This window comes from Marmota monax, unplaced genomic scaffold (genome assembly GCF_021218885.2).
Source record: "Marmota monax isolate L192 unplaced genomic scaffold, Marmota_monax_Labrador192_F-V1.1 WCK01_AAM20220418_F8-fsc00204, whole genome shotgun sequence".
In the NCBI taxonomy this organism is placed as follows: domain Eukaryota; kingdom Metazoa; phylum Chordata; class Mammalia; order Rodentia; family Sciuridae; genus Marmota; species Marmota monax.
In genome coordinates, this window is record NW_026695247.1 from 1,993,319 (window position 1) to 2,017,554 (window position 24,236).

The 24,236-nt window shown below is 38.0% G+C and overlaps 1 protein-coding gene across 8 annotated transcripts in view; it reads left to right on the top strand.

Annotated features, from left to right (window-relative positions):
• Lims1 (LIM zinc finger domain containing 1) overlaps window positions 1-24,236 on the top strand; it is a 140,771-nt gene that overhangs the window by 105,231 nt on the left and 11,304 nt on the right. For 4 of the 8 annotated variants that reach the window (XM_046420273.2, XM_046420275.2, XM_046420271.2 and 1 more), the window contains exons 2-5: window positions 13,190-13,349; window positions 22,194-22,260; window positions 22,964-23,084; window positions 23,414-23,563. In XM_046420273.2, the coding sequence (XP_046276229.1) occupies window positions 13,190-13,349; window positions 22,194-22,260; window positions 22,964-23,084; window positions 23,414-23,563 (498 nt within the window). Of the gene's footprint in view, window positions 1-8,929; window positions 9,195-13,189; window positions 13,350-22,193; window positions 22,261-22,963; window positions 23,085-23,413; window positions 23,564-24,236 lie in introns of those variants that run through there. The other 4 variants (XM_058578284.1, XM_046420268.2, XM_046420276.2 and 1 more) reach the window with 3 other exon arrangements.

Sequence of the window (24,236 nt, forward strand, 5' to 3'; positions counted from 1 at the left end):
ACTTCAGTTGCTAAACTCATGAGTGAAGGCTGCAACTCCCCAAGAAGGAGCTAAGAGAAGACCTGGGCAGGACTGAGGCAGAGTTCCAGAGAGAAGGGACAGTAATTTTACATCCTTTTAGATCTGTCACCCAGAATTGGAAATGCTGATCATCACTTATTAAGATAATGTTAAATAGTTACCTTGCATTAAAATCACATGCATGTATATGTTCTTAGAGACCAAACTGTTAAAGTGTTTGTTTCCAGCTACACTTTACATTTTTGTACATTTTCTATAATGAGATATATTACAGTTTACCAAAACAAAATAGTGCAGGCCAGTGGTCCTGTCCCAGCATACATACACATCTGCATGCACAGGTGTGCAGAAATATGCTGCCCTGGTGTTCGGGTCATTTCTTAGTGTTCTGCCATTAGTAGTTGGTCTTTTGCTGCACATTCTGCTGATCTCCTGGTCTAGTCTTGAATCTTTTTTTCTGTAGTGGGTTGAGATGTATGAGGAAATGTCTTCATTATTGTAGAGCAGGATCCCTAAGTGTAGGCAGCCAGTCAGCTGTATTGTGTTCAGAATGTTAATGTCAGAGAGAGTCTTGGAGAAAGAGAGAATGCTGTGAAGAGCTTTATTTCCATCTCTCTCTTCAATTTTACCGGCTCCATATCTTTTATACAATGAAATCCTTTTGTGGCATGTAATTTTGTTGTTTAGGTCATGTTGAAAATTTTTTTTTAGTGATCTTGCAGAGAGAAGTCCTTCATGAAAAATAGGCCTCTCTAGGCTGTCAGTACTTGTTAAATTGGTTAGTACTGGTCTGGAGTTGTGGCTCAATGGTAGAGTGTTTGCATATAATGTGGGAAGCTCTGGGTTTGAAACCCAGTATTGAGAAAAAAAAATGGTTAATATTAAGTAAATTAACTACTGATTTGCAACATTTTCTGCCTATTGTTGACCAAGTATTTTTTCCTACCTTTTTGTATTAGTGCATTATAGTTGTACATTATGGTGGGATTTGTTGTTACGTATTCATACATGTACACAGTTTAACACTGTAATTTGTCCAATGTCATTACCCAGTATTTCCCTTTTTGCTCCCCTTCTTCCTCCCCTTGGTCTCTTTCCTTTAGTCTACTGATCTCCTTTGCTTTTCATGAGACACAATACCTTTAGACGGACACAATACCTTTATTTATTTATCTTTATGTGGTGCTGAGAATCAAACCCAGGGCCCCACACATGCTAGATGAGCGTTCTACCACTGAGCCACAACCCCAGCCCCTCATTACTCCTTTTCTTTTGACATATTTTCCAGTTAGCTCCTTTGGCTTCTATTTTCCCCTGTCACAGGAAAGCAGAGAGCTGAAACTTCAAAGTTTGGTTCTTATGTTCTGATGAAAGAAAATTTAAAGTCAGACACCAAAACCCATGCAAGAGAAACTTTATTATAAATGAAAATAAAGTAAAAGCAAACTAAGGTACAAGCAGAGAACACTCTCGAGAAAGAGAGGGTGGATCATCTCCATGAAGAGAATGACAAGGAAACACTTCTGTCTCCAAATATATTACTGTTTGATGTTTACCAGGAGAGCTGGGGACCACCTTCTGTACTCTTTGCCAGTCAAGTGTTCAGCTCCTCCTTCACATTAGGTGATGATGTTTTTGACTTCAATTTGTCCTCTCCAGTACTGTCATGGTGACCATCCTTTTCAGGGGAGCTTCATCTACAAGTCAGTCCCATGTTAATATGGACACTGGGATCAGTAGCCAGTCAGAAGTTACATTAGTGCGCCTGCGCTACCAAAGGAATCTTCCTTCCTAGACAAATGGAGACAGCTATAGCCATAATTCCTAGCTTCACTCTAACCTTGATGGACCTTGTCTTTTTCTTTCTTTTTTAAAATATATTTTTCTTAGTTTTAGATGGACACAATACCTTTATTTATTTATCTTTGTATGGTGCTGAGAATCAAACCCAGGGCCCCACACATGCTAGATGAGCATTCTACCACTGAGCCACAACCCCAGCCCCTCATTAATCCTTTTCTTTTGACATATTTTCCAGTTAGCTCCTTTGGCTTCTGTTATTTTCTACAAATTAACTATCATACTTTGTATTCTTGTCTACTTTGAAAGCAGTTTTAAAAAGACCCTAAAATAATTTAAGGAATACTTATGATCTTACCATATATTTCACTGTTCATTGCTTCCAACTACCTAACAACCCCCCACCCCCTGCTGCCACTTTGTTTTTCCCTTCTCTTCTCTAGCTTCTACATATGAGAGAAAACATATGACTCTTGACCTTCTGAGTTGACTTTTTTTTTTTTTTGGTGTGTGGTACTGGGGATCGAACCCAGGGCCTTATGCATGTGAGGTAAGTACTCTACCAACTGAGCTATATCCCCAGCCCCTGACTTATTTTTCTTTTTTTCTTTTTCTTTTTTTTAATATTTTTTTTAATTGTAGTTGGACACAATACCTTTATTTATTTATTTTTGTGTGGTGCTGAGTACCGGACCCAGCGCCTCGCGCATACTAGGCGAGCACTCTCACTGAGCCACAATCCCAGTCCTGACTTATTTTTCTTAACGTAATGTTCTCAAGTTCTATTTTCCTGTAAATGACATAATTTTTGTTTTTCTTTATGGCTGAGTGAAACTCCATTATGTAAATATACCACATTTTCTTTATTCATCCATTGATAAGCACCTAGACTGGCTATTGTGAATTGTGGTGCTATAAATAAGTGTATGCATGTATCATGATGACATGGTGATGACTTTAATTCTTTAGGATAAATACCGAGACATGTTATAGCTAGATCATTTGGTGGTTCTGTGTCTAATCTTTGGAGGGACCTCTGCACTGATTTTTATAGTGTTTATACTAATTTACAATCCCACCAGCAGTGTAAAACTGTTCCTTTTCCTCCAAATTTCTCTCCAGCATTTATTATTGTTTGTATTTTTGATGACTTGGGCAGAGTATTTCTAATGCTGTGGAAGCATGTTCAGGACCTGGCTTATATTGCAGAGCGCTTGTGGGCATGGAATCAGAGCACTCTGCCTGCCCTGCTGTCCTATGGTGCATTCTTGGCTGTGGCTCTTGAGTGACTACCTTCTTCTGCAGTTTTCATTTCCATTGACTTGGAGACCAGAGGAGGAATTTTTGCCCAGCCTCCAAGTACTAAGATTTTAATATTAAATATGTTCCTGCTGATTCACTTCCTGAAAGTTTTCAGCCACCAACTGAATAGCATTCCACTCATTTTCCTCTTGAAGGAAATGAACACACTTCTCTATAAATCCATATGCACACCAAAAATAGTCTCTTACTTTTAGATACATTTTGTTTCAAAGGGAGATTCTTGATGCAAACAGCATTATCCCAGTCATTGTAATTGCTGGACTTAGGGATGGGCTTCCTGGTCCCGAAGATAGGGCCTTGATGGTGCAGGGAAATAATATAGTCTGCTTATTTCATGGTTGTTAGGAGATAACTTTTTTTTCACTTAGTTTCTTCAGCATACAAGAACAAAGTCAAAGTACCTCTGTTCTACTTTGATAAACAACACTAGTGCAGACATGTAAAAAATGCACCATTTTAAGGCAGTTTGAGAAACGTATGCCTTATTTCTTTCTCACCTCTCTAGTGCTTCTGTGGTAACCTCTCTCTCTCTCTCTCTCTCTCTCTCTCTCCCTTTTTTTTTTTTTTTTTGCTTGCGCAATTAAGAATTAGGAAATAGTTTTAACACAAGACAAAATGACATATTAATTATAAATTCATATCCTTTTCTGGCTAACCTTTGTCTATTTCTTCACTGTCTGTTGAAGGAAAACACAGTGCATTTGTTCTGGAAGCTGGGAAATGGGAAAGAATTTTCCAGCTCCATTATCTTTACTTGCAAGTCATGATTGTTTTGTTTTTAGTAGTCTGGGAGAAATCAGATTAAATTTTCCATTTGAGTGAGATGGAGAATAATAGTGAAAATAGTTCATTTTGCTAGGTGGTAATTTAGCCAGGCCACCTCACCAATTTAAACACCCTGTATGACACAAAAGTCTTTTATTAGAGTTGGAGAAGTTTTATCTTAGTGATTTCCTGCTGAATTTTTTATTTAGTCATAAATTATGTAAATCTGTGGAAAGGAGTAAAGCATTTATTAGCACTCCCCTTTTCCTCTACAGTTACCTAGTGTGGAGGAGAATTTGGTTCCAAAACACTACCCTATATCCCATCCCTACCCCCCTTACCAAAATCCAGGTATACTCAAGTCCCTTGTATAAAATTGCATAGTATTTACATATAACCTATGCACATCTTCCCATATCCTTTAATTCATCTCTAGATTTACTTATTAATACCTACTAAAATATAAGTGCTGTGTAAATTATTCTTATATGATATTGTTTAGGGAATAATGATGAGAAAACCCTACACGTTCAGTACATATGCAGTTTTTTAAAACAAATATGTTTGATCTGAGGTTTTAATCTATGAGCAGAATCCACAGATTTTGAAGGACAACTATACTAAAGTTCTTTGTGTTAGAGCAGTTGGTCAAAATGTCTAGTTTGGCTTGTAAACGCTACAGATGCCATAGGGATGAACATGATTCAGTTTGAGAGCATTTTAATTTAAAAATATCAGCTATTAAAAAACTGCATTTTTGTCACTCTTCTCTCTGAAATGACCCATCCTCTCTTGAGGATATTTCCCTTCCTTCTCTAATAAACTTTTCTATACTTTTCATTTTTAAACAGATGTTTTGGGGGGCTTGGGTATAGTCTCATGATAGAGTGCTTGCCTAGCATGAGGTGAGGCTGAGTTAGATCCTGAACATCACCAAAAAGAAAGTTTCTTTTTTATTTTGTCAGCTAGTACTTGAGGTCCTGGAAATAACTGAAATGTTTTGTGTAATATCTCCCAGTAGGCTATTTGTCTTTGGTAGTGAGTGTCAGAGGTGGAGTTTGTTTTGGCTGGAGTGGTGGAGTTAGCAGACTGGTGGAATCTGAGGCACTGCAGTGTCTTTACTGGTGCGTCAGCTTAATACCAGATGTGGCTGTAGTTTGACCCTTAATAAAATGTCAGGTGCACTCAATCAGTGCCTAAATCAATCCTTCAGTACATGATAAGAGTTTGGCATACAGTAAATGGTCAGAAAAGTGATTTTTATGAAAGAGAAACCCCTGTAGTCTGGATGGATTTAAGGAATTTTAGGGTTCAGACCTGCCATGAAGGATCTCCCAAAGCCCCAAGTTAGCCATGGTGATGAGGAGGGTTAATTAAATCATAGAACCTCTTGGAGGAATCCTTAATTGAGGACCTCAAGTGACCCTAGTTCTTCAACAAAACCCAACTAATGGACTAGCTCTTCAAATAAAATGCATTTTTTTTTTTTTTTGGTATTTTTGAAAAATATCCTCTCATTCTACTTGAAAGACCATTTTGATGCTGCTGTAGTAGCAGTAGCAGTTTCACTCAGAACATTGTGATAGATAAATATTTTTCTCAAGGTTACAGTCACAGTCCAAAACATTGTTTGCATTTCTTCAAGTGACATAATTGCCAAAAAAAAAAAAAAAAGGTTTAAAAGTAACAAAATGCATGCATAAAGAACTTGAGCAGTGGTGTTCATTTTGATTATTTGGCCTTAAATTAGTCCCTTGTCCTCCTTGGAAAAATAACATAACACATTTCTTTTAACTCTGTTGTGTGGTAGCTAAATCAGAGAAGTGACTGCCTGTGTAGTCTTTGTGGAAGAATGATGCTGCCTAACCTTTCCGTTGGCTTCTTGATAAATGATCCTTATTTAGGACACTATGGATATACAGACCACCTTGTTCATTCAGCACTGGGCACTGACCTAGAAATCTGCATCATATTTTGCTTGCATATGGCAGAAACCATATGTATATCTATATATTGTTTCCCTGACCACATTGTATACTCATAGAAGCAGTGCTGTGACTTGTATTCACATTTTTTTTTAAACCAGGGATTGAACCCAGGGGTGCTTAAACACTGAACCATATCCCCAGCCCTTTTTAGTTGTTATTTAAGACAGTGTCTTGCTAAATTGCTGAAGCTAGCTTTGAACTTGCAGTCCCCCTGCCTCAGCTTCCCAAGCTGCTGGGATTACAGGTGTGCACCACCATGCCTGTCTTGTATTTACTTGTTTATTCACTCAACAGATATGTAATATTTTCTACTAATAGTGAGTGGGACAGATATGTCTTTAAAACCCCCTTGGATCTGCTATATCCTGAGCACATTCATGTGTTCTATATGATGCAAAGTAAATCTTGGAACAAAATGAGCAGTTACTTTTTTAAGAAGTCATAGACCTTGGGGCTGGGGTTGTGGCTCAGTGGTAGAGTGCTCACCTAGCATGGGTGAGGCCCTGGATTCGATCCTCAGCACCACATAAAAATAAATAAATAAAAATTGTGTCCAACTAAAAAAATATTAAAAAAAAATAAGAAGTCATAGACATTATCAGAATAGCTGCTAAAGAATAGCTATTATACTGATTGATTAAACAGTTTAAAATGTATTTATGGTATATTTCTTTGATCATAAAATCAATTCATGTTGAAGTAACTTCTATTTAAAGGCATCCAGATAGAAAAGAAGACATCATATTATCCCGCTTTTAGACAACACTATTTTAGGTATAGAAAAACCTAAAACTTCCACCAAAAACCTGTTAGAATTGGGGCTGGGGTTGTGGCTCAGTGGTAGAGTGCTCACCTAGCACGGGTGAGGCACTAGATTCGATCCTCAGAATTGATAAACAAATTCAGTATAAGGTTGCATAATATAAAATCAAAATACCAAAATCATTGTGTTTTTTTTTTTAATATTTCAATAATGAAACTTCTGGGAAGGAAAACAAGAAAACAATCTCATTATAATAGCTACAAAAAATAAATATAAAGGAATAAGTTGAGCCAAGAAAATTAATGATCTCTACAATTGAAATTACGAAACAATGATGAAAGAAATTGGAGAGAACACACACACACACAAATAAAAATATCCATTCTAATGGATTGAAAAAATTAATATTGTTAAAATGTCTTTTTACTCTCCAAAGCTATCTACAAATTCAGTACATTTTCTATCAAAATGCAATGATATTTTTCAAAGAATTAGAAAAAGCACTCCTAAAATTTGTGTGGAACCACAAAGACCCCCAAAGAGCCAATACACACCTGAGGAATTATAATACCTAACCTCAAAACATACTCTATAGCACCTTTTTACTAGTTATTCAGTCCCTTTGTGCCTTAGTTTCTTCACCTGTAAATAATACCAGTTTCATAGGTATGTTGTGAAGATTAACTGATGTGATTGGGGCAATTGCTAATAAAATCAGAATTTCATCCACTGCTGCTATATTGTTGCAGCAGACCCCAGATACCTGTCAGTGGCTTCATTTTTTTTTTAAGTTGTTGATGGACCTTTATTTTATTCATTTATTTATATGTGGTGCTGAGAATTGAACCCAGTGCCTTACACCTGTGAGGCAAACGCTTTACCACTGAGCCACAAGCCAGCCCTGTCAGTGGCTTCTTTCTGGGATCTTGTCTTGCAAATTCAAAGAAGGAAACCCAGACAACAGAAGGTGAGAGCGAAAGGGTAGGATTTATTTAAGTGAGAAGCTGCCAAAAGTAAGAGAATCTGATAGCAAGTTGCCACTTAACTGTACTTGTCTAGGGTGACTGGGTAGGGCCATTGATCAATATTTATGCTGATCAGGTTTTAGAAAAGTGCTAAGGCTATTGGCTCGGCCCCCTACATTCTGATTGGTTAGCCTTTAAGTCTGTAGCTTTCACTCAGGTCTGCCCTGCCTCCCTTTTTCCTGCTGTCCTGGGACAAAGAAGTTGGCTACAATGTTGGGAACAGGTTAATTTTTAACTGTCTGCCTGGTTTAATATCTATCAATCCTGTCTTATTTACTAACTTTTATATCATTATTTATTGTTGTTATTCAGGTCTAAGCTGCATGTTGCTTTCTGCTCTTGAGGCTCTCCTGTCTCCATTGTAACCTGAGATGTTCATCATTGTACCTGTGCCTACTCTGTAGATTTTTTCACAAGCTCCTTTTTGTTGCTTGCTTTGGGTGAGACAGTTTACTGAGCTGAGAGGACTGGAGACAGAGAAAGACTCTAAGCCGCTGGTGCTACATCATTGTCATTATCATTAAAACCATCACAAGAGAGTAGTACAAACTGAATATAGTCAGAATGCCAGAGCATGTGATGACTTCCTTAGTCATGGTAGAGACTAGGGAAGCCTGACTTATCTATTGCAGGATTAACTGGTATTAAATAGAACACAGTTTATAAGTAAACTGTAGGATATGCCTATTTTCACTTGTATTCATTCAATGAAACTTTTAGTGAACTCTTGCTATGTGCCAAAAGTGAATATAATAGAAGACAAATGTAGCTCTTGGTTTCAGAGGCTCAGGGATTCCTGGGCACTGTGGCTGTGGGACCCCATGCCAGGGAAGGGAACAGATATTCCTCATAGTGTGCTCTTATCATGGCCTCATCAGAGCTTCTCAGGGGGTGTTCCACAAGCCCTCCAAAGGTTCTTTGCATACCAAAGTTGAGTTCACAGTGTTGGTGATGTTGAATTGAAGCCTGGTGACAGATACCCAGGGCCCTATATGTTCGTTTCTCTTGAAAGCCTACAAAGCAACCTTCTATTCCTATAGCAGTGTTAATGGGCTCAGTCCACCAGGAAAGCAGCTCAGAAAAAGACTGCCACTATTCTGTGGAATGTTTTCTAGAACTTCTAGAAACCCTCAGTAAATCCAGTCTGCTGTGCCTGCTACCGAGCTCTTAACATGAAGTGTCGGTAGCCACCCTGGCCAGCCAGGCTGACGTGCGTGGGAACAGTGGGAGTGACCCTGGCTAGGAAGCTGGGAGGCCTGGATATTGTTTCTCCTGTCTCTGTTTCCTGCTGCTCTCGTCCTGAGCTCTGTGCTCCTCAGTACCCACGATGGCCTTCCCAGGCCGAGCTCGCCCCTGTGCTATTCCAGAGAATGAAGAAATCCCCCGGACTGTTCTTAACAGTGTCCAGGAGGCTAATGGGAATGAAGACGAGAGAGCTGTGTCCAAATTGCAGCGCAGACACAGTGATGTAAAAGTCTACAAGGAGTTTTGTGACTTTTATGCGAAATTGTGAGTCTTCCTCCCTCTCGGAATGCCCCTTCCAGACCTTGAGTTCTTTCTTCAACTCCTGATTCCCTAGCTATTTTGATCTGGCTAATATGGTTTTATTTAGCAGGGCTTTTGCGGGATTATCTGGTGCCCCGAGGGTGGCCCACAGTGCAGCATATTCCAGGGAGGCAAACAGGTTGCCTTGTCATGTAAAGCTTGTGCTGAAGGACACACATATATGAAGGAAAATGCTGTCTTCACAGGAAGAGTAGTAAGTTCTTGTCTGAAGTAGATTTCTAGTAATAGTACATTTTCATTGTGTCATCTGTGAGGGAAGCTGAGAGTTTGTCTTGCTGGGATTTATAGTAGGAAAAATTTATATTCTAATCTTGTCAAAGATAAGGGGCAGATTAGATGAAACAGTAAAAAATTGAATTGATGAACATTTTGTTGGGGAATTATCCTTGTAACCAAAATTTTAACTGCATAGTGATGATCCAAATGATTTTTAGATTTTGCTTATTGTTGCATTTTTTTAATACTAGAAAAGATGTTTTATATATCATAAGTGAGGCACTTGAATAATGAAAAGCTGGATGATACCATTTGCTCTGTGAGTTGACCTATTGAAATAGATCAGTGAAATCAATCATGATTGGCCAGTTAGGATTATGTCCCTTATCATCAACACTTTTTAGTGAAAATCTTTTTTTTTTTTTTTTTTTTTTTTGATACTGAGAAAAGAATTTTGCTTTGAGATGTTGTCTTATGGATGTTTTAATTAAGCTACTTGTCCAACTGGAAACCTGAGTTTCTTTTGGGATTGGGGGGGAGACCAGGGATTGAACTCAGGGGCACTTGACCACTGAGCCACATCCCCAGCCCTATTTTATATTTATTTAGAGATGGGATCTCACTGAGTTGCTTAGTGCTTCACTTTTGCTGAGGCTGGCTTTGATCCTCCTGCCTCAGCCTCCAAGCCACTGGGATTACAGGCATGTGCCACTGCGCCTGGCTAGTGAAAAGTCTTTCTGAAAAATTACAGTAAAACTTGGAAACTGATAGGGGAAAAACAGTTAATTAACATGTCTGAAAATGGAGGCTCTTTGTATCATCTGCTCACAGGTTCATAGTGAAGATTAAGGAGAACACTGAAAGTAATTATACAAAGTAGATTAATGAAATACCTAGGAGGTCACAAGCTGTGTTAGGGGACCACACATGCAGGTAGAGCTTGTACTCTGAGTGGGTATCTGCAGATAAATGTGTCAAATTTGAAGACCAGCTTGGCTTATCATAGGAGACTGCCATTTCTAGGACTTTTAGAAACAAGGAAAGTTTTAAGGCAGAATGGCAGCTATAATTCATTTGTGACTTTAAAAAAGTAATTTCTATCATATGCAGTTTGGATATAAAGTAAACTGTAAAAGAAGGGCACCATGCCAGAAGGTCAAGACAAGAAAGGAAAGGGAAGCATGAGTGGGTCAGTAGGATAGCAGGGTGATTGTTCTGTTTCCTTTTTCCCCGTTTGTTATTAAAAAGGAATGCTTTATCTCTAAACCAGTTTATTTTTCCTGTGTGTGGGAAATAACTCCTTGTTTTTATGTGTCTACCTATTTTGCTAATTCTACTTGAATATTTGAACTTAAATATAAACAGTCTCTAGTGTAATAAGTATGAACATGTCAGTAGTAACCAAACATTTTGATATGAAACCTCTTTACACTCACCCCAACACTGCCCCCCAAAAAATAAGTAAATAAATAAACAAGTGTTGAAGTTCCAGATAACTTCATTATCAGTATTTACTGTACGAGAAATTTATTTATTTATTTATTTTAAGTGGTTTTTTAAAATTAGATGTTGATGGCCTTATTTATTTATTTATTTACATGGTGCTGAGAATCAAACCCAGTGCCTCGAGTGTGCTAGGCAAGTGCTCTACCACTTGAGCCACAACCCCAGCCCTGTATGAGAAATTTAAACTGAGAAAGATCCTAAATATTTACTAACTCACTTTAAAATAACAATAAACTCATTACATGTTAATAATCTTAGTAATTGATGATATTAATAGTTTTATAAAAATGACTATTTTCCAAAATGGAAAATGGTTAGAGGGAAGAATGACTTTTTTTTTTTTTTTTTTGACATTTCTTCAAATCTCATTAATGTCTGTCTTGATAAAAGACACTTTTGCATATCTGCTTCTACATTCAGCCTGTTGCAGTGTATTGTTTTAGATGAGGGATGGAAAGAAAAATGGTCCCCAAAAAGATATGGTTGGAAAAGAGAGGACCTTTCAGATCCCTTAAAGGGTCATGGTGACCCATACACTCTGAAAACCACTGATTTTGGCAATACAAAGTAAGACATTCAAAAAATAGGTTTCTCAGCATTTTTGGAGTTCCATTGTAAGATCGCTTGAGGTCTTGAGAATCTTTCGAGAGGTTTAGAGTTAATAAAAACCCCACATGTTTAAGTATCATCCTCTGGTTTCCCAACTGGCTTTGTGTACTTTTTTCTTATTTCATTCTCAAAGCAGTTCTGAGAATTATTGGGGCAGATGTGGGGCTTACCATACTTCTCCACTCAGGGTCACCTGTGCACTTTAGTCAGGGGAAAAGAAACAGCACACACCTCTTCAGAGATTCACTAAAACTGTCACAATTAATGTGGAAAGAAGGAAACGAGATTTTTCTCCCCATCCCATAATAATTTTGAAATGACATAGTAGAAATTCATTTAATATGAGGTTTTGGCCAGGTTTGACCAGTAGTATGCTACCCTGTCCTCTTTCCTTCCGTTTTTTTGGTGACATTTTTCAAGCCTACTTAAATAAAGTCAAGTTTTTTACTTTTTTGTCTTGTTTTCTTTCTTTATGGTACTAGGGATTGAACCCAGGGATTTCTCCATTGAGTTACATCCCTAGCCCTTTTTTAAATTTTGAGACAACTTCTCACTGAGTTGCTGAGGTTGGCCTCAAACTTATGATCTTCCTGCCTCAACCTCCCAAGTTCCTAGGATTATAGGTGTGCACCCCACATTCACTAAAGTCTAACTTTTTGTTTGTTTTTGTTTTTTGGTACCTGGGATTGAACTCAGGGGCACTTGGCCACTGAGCCACATCCTCAGCCCTATTTTGTATTTTATTTAGAGACAAGGTCTCACTCAGTTGCTTAGCACCTCACTTTTGCTGAAGCTGGCTTTGAACTCATGATCCTCCTGCCTCAGCCTCCTGAGCTGCTGGGATTACAGGTGTGTGCCACCAAGCCCAGCAGAAACCTGAGTTTCTTAAGGGCAGTTTGTTGTTGTTGTTGCTGTTTTGTTTGTTTTTGGAGACAGAGTCTTACTGTGTTGCCCAGGCTGACCTCAAACTCCTGGACTCAAGCAATCTTCCCACTTCAGCCTCCTGAGGAGTTTTGGGATCATAGGCTCATGGCACTGTGTATAGGACTGAAAGCAACTCGTGTCTTCCTTTTCTATCCCTATTGTCTAATACATCTTAAATGCTCTCTCTTATTTAACGAAGAATGCCCAACATGTTAAACAAAAATAAAATCAAGCCAGGCACAGTGGCGCATGCCTGTAATCCCAAGGCTTGGGAGGCTGAGACAGGAGGATGCCAAGTTCAATGTCAGCCTCAGCAACTTAGCAAGGCCCTAAGCAATTCAGTGAGATCCTGTCTGTAAATAAAATATAAAAAAGGGATGGGGATGTGGCTCAGTGGTGAAGCACCTCTGGGTTCAATCACTAGTACCAAAGAAAGAAAGGAAAAAAAAAAAAAAAACCCAGAATCAAAGCAGGAGGCCCTTTTAGAACCTAATGTGCTGGGGTAAAGAGACTGAGACAAATTGCATTGAAAGACTTAAGGCACTAGCAATAAACTGGCTTTATAGATAAAATACAAGTTTTGTGATCAGATAGAATTTGCTCCTTAGTTCTTCATGTTGTCTGGTCTTAAGCCTAAGAAAAAGGTTGACAGTCTGTGACTTGATGTCTTTTTTGTGTTACAGCAACATGGCCAATGCCCTGGCCAGCGCCACTTGTGAGCGCTGCAAGGGAGGCTTTGCACCTGCTGAGAAGATCGTGAACAGTAACGGCGAGCTATACCATGAGCAGTGTTTCGTGTGTGCGCAGTGCTTCCAGCAGTTCCCAGAAGGACTCTTCTATGAGGTGGGTCAAGCTGGACAGGAGCAGAAAGTCAGCATTCTCCACCCTACCTTCCCTTCTTTTCTGAGGTCTCCATCTTAATTTTCAAATTCATTATCAAAGATTGAATTGAAGTGCCACAAAGATGACAGTTATTTAGTACCTGGGATGTCATTGATGGCATATGTACTAAACACATGGGCCAAAGCCTTGATGGGATGTCCTTACAGACTTCACCACTGAATAGTTGATCTTTCTATTTCAGAACTGACAGTACCTTGTGACTGCCTGTCAGACCCAAGCAGTTCAGCTCCAAATCAAACTCCTTTCAGTCTTCAGCTGCAGTGTATCTAGCTTCAGCACACGGTGCAGTGGCTTGGCCTTTCATAATATAGCTTGCCAGTTCCCATCTCTGTGTCTTTTCTTTCTCAGAACACCACTAGACTCCTCTCTAAAGGAGAGCCTGTGTCACTCCTTGACTTCTCAGTCATGAGCAGGAATGTCCATGTGTTTGTTTTCTAAAGAGTATCCTGTTTGGAAATGAGTATTGGAGGGAATTGTCTATGTTTGGCACTTCTACAGGACTTGATTTGTTTTCAAAACACATGTTTTTCTTGATCCTTGGGTGTTATTATGTGATTGACACTTCCTCTGTAGTATATTCAATGTTCTCACCATTATTGAAATCCCTTTCTCATAATAAACATGTATTTCATGGGGACAGTCTAGGGAGGTTAACCCCATGTTGTAAATGAAAATATATTTGTGTGTGTGTGTGTGAGAGAGAGACACCAATTTGGTGGTTTACTTTTCCATCTTAGTTCTTACATATTTGTGTATAATGTGCATCTCTATATAATAATTATGTATATAGAATTATGTTGTAGATAAAGATGGCTGCTGTTTGATTTCTTTAAAAAAAATTTTTTTTTTCCTGACTTAGATTTCCATGTCTTACAAGCCATGCCTAAGGAAGGAAAGATAGTTTATAAAGTTGTTCACCATTCAGGCAACATTTTCTCAAAGAAATAACCCTACATGAGTGAGGTTTGCAGGCTTGCCTCCCAAACAACTATTTACCATACATGAGTACACAAAACACATGTGTCTGTAGTAAAATAATTTGGGAAACAGCTTTAAGGGTTTTTTGAGCTTCTTCTGGGTCCCAGAAACACACCTTTCCTACAGCAAAAACGTCAGCAGTAGAAAGAGGTTTGCTTTCTTTTTTTCTTACAGATCTTCTTAACTTCTTTGTTAAGGCGGAAATCTTTCTGTAAAGGATGATGGTTTGGGGAGTAGGGATAGGAAGTGATAGTGGGTGGGATAGGAGCAAGACAGGCCAGTGTCCAAGAGCTGGAGAGAAGAGAGGATGGAAGGGAATTCCTGGGGATGTTTCAGGGTCAGAGACTCCACTGAGACTATGGGTAGGCTGTGGTTGGTAAAGAGGGGGACAAGGAAGGCTCTTGGGGCTGAGGCAGCAAGTGGGAAAGGGACTGGCTGCTGGTGGTTGCCATGACTCAATTTAGGAAAATGGACCTAAGGAGCTGCTTCTCAGAAGTTATAACAAAAGGTTCTAATCTCACAAAACTGTGGCAAGGAAGGAGATGCGACCATTTGATTTAAGATTATTAAAATGGAGAGCACCCCTCCAGTGATTAGAAGAGACACAAAATAAACATAAAGGTTTTATTACTTACAGATCCTTGGGAAGACCATACGTGTACAGTCAGGGAGTACAATAAAAAAGGGGGTTGTGGCATAGCAGTAGAGCACTTGCCTAGCATATGTGAGGCACTGGGTTCGATTCTCAGTGCCACATATAAATATATAAAATAAAGGTCCATCAACAACTAAAAAATATTTTTAAAAAAAGAAAGAAATACAGAAACCAGTGGGCCGATTCCTTCACTGGGTGCAAAGCATTATCTAAAGAGGCTTCTCAGGAAGTTTTATTTGGTGGGTTTAAAGCAGTAGGCATGAGTTCTAGTTCACACGGAGAGGTAGTTACTGTGTCATACCTCTGCACAGCCATGTGGGGTATGCAGTCAGTGGAGACATTGAAGATGCATCTAGCTCACCTTTAAAGAGGTAGTCTCCAGGGAATAGTTGCATGAGGTAGACATCTGGACTGTCCACACTGAGGAACTAGGGGAGATATAGGTCTGGAAACTGCCCAGGGTGACTGAGTTGCACGTCTGGTGTAAGAAAGTCAGCTTGTATAGACAGTGGATACTGAGGTACATGAAACCATAGGAACTCACTGTTAGAGCAAATGGAAGGGGGTCCCAGAAATATGGCTGAAGAGGGAACATTAATTGGGTATGATGATGCATGTCTGTAACCCTAGCCACTCAGGAGACTGAGGGAGGAAGATCACCAGTTCAAGGCCAGCCTCAGCAATTTAGTGATGCTCTAAGCAAAACTGTGGCAAGGAAGGAGATGCGACCGTCTCAAAATAAAAAGAGCTGGGGATATAGCTCAGTGGTAAAGTGCCCCTGGGTTTAATCCCCAGTACAAAAAAGGGAACTTTAGTCTTCATACTGTATAAGCCCTATTTTTACTCTGCCTTTCTTTCTTCCTTGTGGCCCTGAGAGGTTGAAACATAACAGGTTTGTGACCTGAAAGAAATTAGAACCTAGTTTGGTTGCTAGTATCATATATAGTATTCTTTCCCTTAGGTCCTCTTTTCAAATGTAAGATATTATTATTCAAATGGCAACTAAGGTAAGGCCTCAAGAGGGAGCCAACCCTGAGGAGCAATAGAGAAGAACTCTGTGTTCTCCCAGCATCTTTCATAATTCCCTGCCTACTCTTTCCTCTGAGAGTACCCTGGAACTCCAATTCCTCATTACATCATTACATTTTCTTTTTCTTTTTTTTTTCTTTTTTTTTTTTTTTTTTTTTTTGAGACAGGGTCACGTTGCCCAGGATGGCCTCAAACTCTCAATCCTCCTGCCTCAGCCTCCTGAGTCTCTGGGATTATAGGCATTTGCCACTGTGCCCAGCTCCCTCATCACATTCTTTCTCATGTATTGGCCATTTGCTTGCCATTTTGGGATGAATACTGTTGTTGAGCTACCTTGGTTAACCAGCACACTTGCTCTACATGTGCATCCTGTCCTGTCAGTTGCACTTGGTCATAAGGAAAGGCTTAGAAACAGCCTTAAACAGAACAGAATAAAGTATGACTCACACTTGTCCTCCTGCCCACCCTTCACTCCCTTTTACTTCCAGACTATAAATAACTTCCCTGGTATTATTCCGGAAGATGCTATGAATCTAAGAACAAGGCTATTAATGAGTTATTGCCCAGCTTAAGCTCTTTGGGTCCCAAGGAAGATTACTATTTTAGCTACATTGTTTACTGTTTAAACTTCTTTTCCAGGTCAGGGATTTGTAAACCTGCATGTGGGAAATAAGAATTTTCCTCTTAGTTGAATAATATTAGAGAAAAAGCTTTCCATAGCTTTCAACAAATACAGCCAAATGCTAGATATAAGCTTTCCAGTTACATCCAGCAATAAAATGTTTTCTAGAAATGGGAGCTGAATTACTTGGTCTGCTTTCCATTTGAAACTGACTTAGGTGCTTTAGATTTTGTATAATAACAAAGGCAAGGCTGGGGCTGTAGCTCAATGGTAGAGCACTTGCCGTAGCATGTCCAAGGCCCTGGATTCAGTCCCCAGTACTCCCCCTCAAAAAAAAAAAAAATGCATCTTTTCCAGTCTATCTTTCTTATTGTTTTTGTCTTACTATCAAAACATCATCTTTCCCTTATTTCCACAGTCCCTACTCTTTCTTTTATCTAGGAAACTAACTATGAAGACCTATAGGGGAGTTCTATTCACTTTTCCCCTTGAAAATGAGATTTACTTCTATTGTGGAACTTCCTAATGCTTTGGATTAGGTAGCCAGGATATTCTTCTCTCGGGCCACAGGACAAGTCTGGAATGAGACCCTTGTTTCCTACCTGATTACTTGTGCATTTTTCTGGAGATATAAGTCCAGGTATTTCTAGCTTATCTGCATATAACACCTACCAGGATTATTACCCATACTGGCTCCCTATTCATGGTAAACATATATCCTACTAGATTATGTGGTTTAAAACCTAAACCTGAAGTTTATCATTGAGGTGGTAATCTATCCCATGAAAGAATGTAAGGTAGCACTTGATTCCTGTTTTCTAGATTCCATCATAAAATTTCTTATTACATGATATTATTAGTGATATTTTCAGCCTAATCTCATCCATTTCATTCCACGTGTCTTCTCTGAGTCCATATAGCTATATTTCTAGTATGGAGAGCATTCCCCACATTTTATTATAACTTTTATATGCTTATCTTCCCATATAACTGAATACCTCTGGTGCAAGGACTGTCTAAATTAATTTTGTATCTCTAACACTTGGTTAGAGTAGGTCTAGTAGGTACTTAAGAAATACAGTAATATATATATACAGTACTTGGATGGTAATTACAAAATAAAATGCTAACATATTAACTTAGAAATTAAATCAAACATTTTCTAATGGGCTGTTCTTCAAAACTGTGGTACTCTATACCTAGTTCCTATTGTTTATCACATAAACAGTGTCTGAGCTTTATCATGCCTGCATACAGTTTAGGTGAATGAAAGAAATTAATTTTTAAATGGAAACTAGAAAGTCCAGTTTTGGGTAGAACCTCAAGTAGATTTTCTGAGCTGTAATATATTGTTGTCACCATGTGTAGACCACTGACTTGATATGTTGATTAAAGCCATTGAGGCTTTGTTGAATAAATTTACTTTTTAAATTTATTTTTATGTTATGTTGTGGATCAAACCCAGTGTCTCACACATGCTAGGCAAGCACCGCTTTACCACTGAGCCACAACCCCAGCCTTGAAATTCCTTTTTATTTTGAAAACTTAAAATCCTACAGAAAAGTTGAGAGAATACTACAATGAGCCCTATACATGTCACATACACACACCACATTGATTTTTTTGACAAATGATTTGTAAGTAAGTTGTAAACATGAAATTGAATAGTTTTAATTTCCTGTATTTGCCTTTAAATACTTGTAAGGGTAATTGCTCTTTTCAGGGGAGCAGTGGAAGAGGAACAATACATGTTTTTGGTCTAAGCATGATGACACACACCTATAACCCCAGTGACTTGGGAGGCTGATGCAAGAGGATCACAAGTTTGAGGCCATCATGGGAAACTTAGTGAAACCTGATCTCAAATGAAAAACAAACAAGGAGGGGGTTTTGATCTCAGTGGTAGAGCACCCTGGGTTCAATACCCAATAAGGAAAAGGGAAAAAAAAGTGCAGTGGTAGACGGTTTTGGGGATATTGGCATTCTGAAAATGTTCTATGACATATCAAATTGGGAATCTAATATATTGAGTTCGAATTTTAAAAAATAACAACTTCTAGCAATTAGAGTATCACTTTTAGAATTTAAAGTCCACCCCAATAATGTTTTTTTTTTTTTTTAGTTGTAGTTAGACACAATACCTTTATTTTATTTATTTATTTTTATGTGGTACTGAGGATCCAACTCAGCGCCTCACACATGCTAGATGGTTACCATTGAGCCACAACCCCAGTCCCCCAATAATGTTTTTTAAATGTATATATTTTTTAGTTGTTGATGGACATTTATTTATTTATATATATATATAAATTTATTTATTTATTATAAATTTATTATATAAATAAATTTATACATGTGGTGCTGAGAATTGAACCCAGTGCCTCACACATGCTAGGCAAGTGTTCTACCACTGAGCCACAGCCACAGCCCCCTACTCCGATAATTTAAAAATAATTTTCAACTCCATTTCTGAGGGTACATTAAAAGGAAAAGAAAGAGCTTAATACTCTTCTCCTTGAGTATGAATTGGGCATAATGACTCACTTTTAAGAAGTTTTAAAGAAGTGACGTTGCAGTAGGGAAACCTTGGGGAATACATCACCTTAACCAAGGGATCAAGTGACGTCACCAGTAATGTCATGTTGATATCACCTCTTGATATGATACAACAACATTATTACCTCCATGATATTCTTTCCCAAAATCCATGATCAGAGTCTAAGTGAGAGAAACCCTTAATGACAGACATTTACAAAATGCCTGAGCAATACTCTTAAAAAAAGTGTCAAGGTCCTACAAGGGGATGAAGGACCCTTGACTATCTGTGAGATTTTTAGTGACATTTATTTATTCATGTATTGATCTGCCCATCCATCCAACAAACATTTATATTGTTAATTAGGCAGTCACAGTGTGCTAAGCACCTCTTCTATTCTAGGAATAGAATGGAAGCAGTAGACGTAGTCTTAAAGGAAGTTATGGTATAGTGGATGAAACTAGAGCAAGGTCAAACTACCGATAATTAGACACAAAAACAGTATCATGGGATGATCAGTAGTGGGGAAAAGAGAAATCTACCTAAGAACAGACTCCCCCAACCCCTAGATGATGTTTAAAATGCTTGAGCATTGTGCCTGATACATGGTAAAAGCTTAATAAATGGTAAACAATTTCTCTTTCTTTTTTTTAAGCAGTAGTTGTCATTATTTTTATTTTATTTTTAAATTTTTATTATTTGGTACTGGGGATCAACCCCAGGGCTTCACACATACTAGGGTAAGGGCTCTATCTCTGAGCTGCATCCTCAGCCCCTTTTATTTTTTATGTTGATACAGGGTTTTTCTAAGTTGCTGAGCCCTTAAGCTTGCTATGAGCCTCTTGAGTAGCTAGGATTATAGGCATGTGCCAACATGCTCAGCAAAGATATTAATTTTTAAAAAATAATCTTAGCATAGTTTTACAGACTATCATAGTCTTGTCTCAAGAATTTTCAGTCAGAGTTCCCATTTGTGTGATAAATTTAATTAGAAAGAACTTTTATAAAGAATTCACTTAACAAAGACCCTAAAGAAAGTATATTTTTTCTTGTTTAAAAACACCCAAGGGTGGTGTGTTGGAGATGTGGCATAGTAGTAGAGCACTTGCCTGGCACTCATGAGGCTTTGGGTTTGACCTCCAGCATGACAAAACAAACAAACTCAAGGAGGGTGGGGGGAGGTGTAGCTCAGTGGTAGAGCAGGTGTTTAGCATGTACAAAATCCTGGATTAAAGGGAAGAGAAGTATATACCATCTCTGGGTAGTTCATCACTCAATTATTTATAATGAAGATGGTAATATCTTTATTTAGCAGAAAGAAATACACAGTTCACATGTAGTAATTAGCATGGATTTCCCAAACTGAAATTAGGTTTCCTCTATTCAGATAGTCTATTTTTGCATTTCAATTTTAAATAACATAAATATTAACTATTATAAATTACCCTTCTTTCTCCATTTTTGTATTGGTGCATTGTAATTGTACATAATGATGGGATTTGTTGTTACATATTCATACCTGCACACAATATAACAATGTGACTTGTCCAATATCACCCCCAGCACTTCCTCCCTTCCTCCCCCAAATTATCCCTTTTTTAATTTTTAGTCTCTGTCAGAAGATTGTGAACAGGTAACAAGCACACTGTAGATACACTTGTAGCGCACTGATGCACCAAGTGATGTCCTACCTGTAATGAATCAGATCTTAGAAGATTTATTTATTCAGGGACTGGGGGTATGGCTCAGTGGTAGAGCGCTTGCCTAGCATGTGCAAAGCCTTTGGTTCAGTCCTTGACTCTGCCAAAAATTATGTATTCAAATTACAGTCAGTGTTAATATTATGTGTGTTATGTAATGTTTATATCAATTTTCTGTCTTCTACTAACAAATACAATATATATGTTAACTGCCAGATTCATGTTTTATTTTTTAACCTATATATCTTTCTTTTTCATGAAATACAATAAAAACCTATCCTTTTTTGGGGGGGCGGGCTGGTACTCTTGCTCTAACCCAAGGGTGCTTTACCACTGAATTATATCCCAGCTCCTTTTTATTTTTTATTTTGAAACAGTCTCACCGAGTTGCTGAGGTTGGCTTCAAACTTGTGGTCCCTCTTGCCTCACTCCTCAGTTTTCACTAGATTCTTACAAATAGAGTGCGTGAACAAAAAAAAAAAAAAAATGAAGCATAGTCAGAGTAGAGACCCCTAGACTCTGGAGGCACAACATTCATTCTAATAACTACCTATTCAGTTTATCTTTCCTGCATCAATATGTAGGCGAATGGAGGAGAATGTAGAATTTTAGTAAAGAAGTAATGACCATTCAAAAGTAAAGCTAAAAGCATGACCTTACCAACCCCAAAGAAATATCAAGTAGTAAAGTGGAAGACTAATCAAGGTTTGGACATTAGAATGTTTATTGTTATTCTTTTGAGAAACTAACAACTGTAAAATAAAAATGTCAGCATATTTTTCCAGCAAACGGTAATTCCAGGGATGCCTGCACAGAGTACAAGCGAACAGCCTCCCCAGTTTCGGCAATTACTAGGTTTACATTTTTTTCCCTGGTTTTTACTGTTTGGATAATATGAATTGAAAGAAGAAATATTAATGACACATAGGGATAACCTCATACAAAGAAATCTGAAGTATATTGTAAATGCTTTTTGTTCCTTTTTTATTCATTTTAAATGCTGGTGCTAAATTTCAACTGTCGTGATTTATAAAGAAATGTTATATCCTATTTATTTGTTTCTAGAATGAGGGGAGGATAACATATTTGCTTTCTTCTGTAACCCCCTTTGAAATGTGCAGTATGAATTTTGTAAAACATTTTTACCCTTCAAAGGAAAAAAATCCTGATAGAAACACTTTCCTGTATGTCTCCATGAAATAATTATATTTCTCTTGTGGTTGTGTCATATTTATAAGCTAATGGTACTTTCTTTCTTCCTCAGTTTGAAGGAAGGAAATATTGTGAACATGATTTTCAAATGCTCTTTGCTCCTTGCTGCCATCAGTGTGGTAAGTATGGCTGCTGAATGTGAAGTAAAAAGCAATTTCAAAAAGATTGAAATCATTTATAAAACTGCTAAAATACCAACAGTAAAAATGATTTTTGATGTTCCTTATAAATAACTATTATAAGATGTACTTTATCTGTTCCCTTCTTATTAACATATAACAAATAGAAAAGTATCAGATCCTGAGAGAATTGAATTTTATGGAGAAAAGAGTAGAGAATTTTAGGAACTTAAGTGCTTGACTTGTATTTAAGACAATTCATGCTTATGGCTCTACTAGAAGGTTTCCAGGGGTTAGAGAAACTGAACAGAATGTTGTAAAGGTTTAATGAAGGAAGAAATTAAATATGGATTATAAGAAAGTATACAATAGGAACTGGGGTGTTAGCTCAGAGGGTAGCATGTGCTAGGTACTAGGTTCAATCCCAGCACAAAAGAAAAAGAAAGGAAGAAGATGCTATGGATTTCTGTTGTCTGTGTCAAGAATGATCAGAAATAACCAAACAGTATCAAGAAAGCCCTGGATATTAAAAGGAAAGCCAGATTCAGATATATGATAAATCAGCCCCCAAATATGGCCACAAAATCCAAAACAAGGACCCAGATGAAATAAAGACCATTTTTTTCTAAATGGTGTTTACTCTGGTAGATAGTTTTTAACAAATAAGTGCTACACTGAACATCCTTTGTGTTACTTCCCACAGGTGAGTTCATCATTGGCCGAGTTATCAAGGCCATGAATAACAGCTGGCATCCTGAGTGCTTCCGCTGTGACCTCTGCCAGGAAGTTCTGGCAGACATTGGATTTGTCAAGAATGCTGGCAGGTAGGAGTTTCTCTTCCTTGTCAGATGTGGGTGGCTGAAGTGTCTGTTGCAAGTCATGTGCATTTGCCTGTGGGATGTGAGGTGCTGCTGAAGGGTGTGGGAACCCAAAGCATTGCGATGCTGCAAGATATCTGGTGCCCTGGGAAACAACCTTCATATGACACGTACAGCTGCTGTGTATGACTGTGTGCCAGTACAAACACGGTCACAGGTGGAGCTCTGATTATTGGAATAATTTTTTCCTGTAGCGTGATTCTGCTCTATTAAGCACAGAAGAGATTTTTTAAACAAATACTTTCTCTTTAAATTTCCATTTTGTTTCTATTTAGACATTTATGTCGCCCCTGTCATAATCGTGAGAAAGCCAGAGGCCTTGGAAAATACATCTGCCAGAAATGCCATGCCATCATTGACGAGCAGCCTCTGATCTTCAAGAATGACCCTTACCACCCAGACCACTTCAACTGTGCCAACTGCGGGTATTCTGGTTTTTTTCCCTTTTATTGCATAAACAGTAAAACCAAAATAAAAGATCACAGTTATTTACATTTCTTTTCATCCAGCAAACTGAATTATTTTTCTCCACATTTTAATTTTACTGTGGAAAATTTTAGACCTGTCAAAAGGTCATAAGTGTGATGTGATATAACAAGCACCCGTAAACTCTGCCTTTAGTTTCACCAGTTAGTGTTTTGCCACACTTGAGTGTGTGCAGTGTACACACTCTCCCCTCAGTTTGCATGTGTTTGTATGTGTGTGTGCATATGCAATAGCCTTGACATTTTTTTTTTTAATGAACAGTTTGAAAGCCAGTTTTGAACCTGATGACTTTCAATATGCTTCTCTGAAGAATACTGACGTTTTCTTATAGAATCATAATATTTTTATTATATCTAAGGAAATCACCAACAATTTTACATCAGATATTCAGTCCACATTAAAACATCCACATTTAGCCGTAAAAGTGTTTTTATCATTATGTTTTTCTGATATAGTATCAAAAGATCTTTTTTCTATATACACATAATTTTTGCAGTTGTGATAATTAGGGTGCTGTCTTTGAATATACAAAATTAAATTTATATTTAATTTTTTGTCTTCAAAAAATCTCTCAGTGGTAGAGCACTTGCCTAGCACTTACAAGGCCCTGGG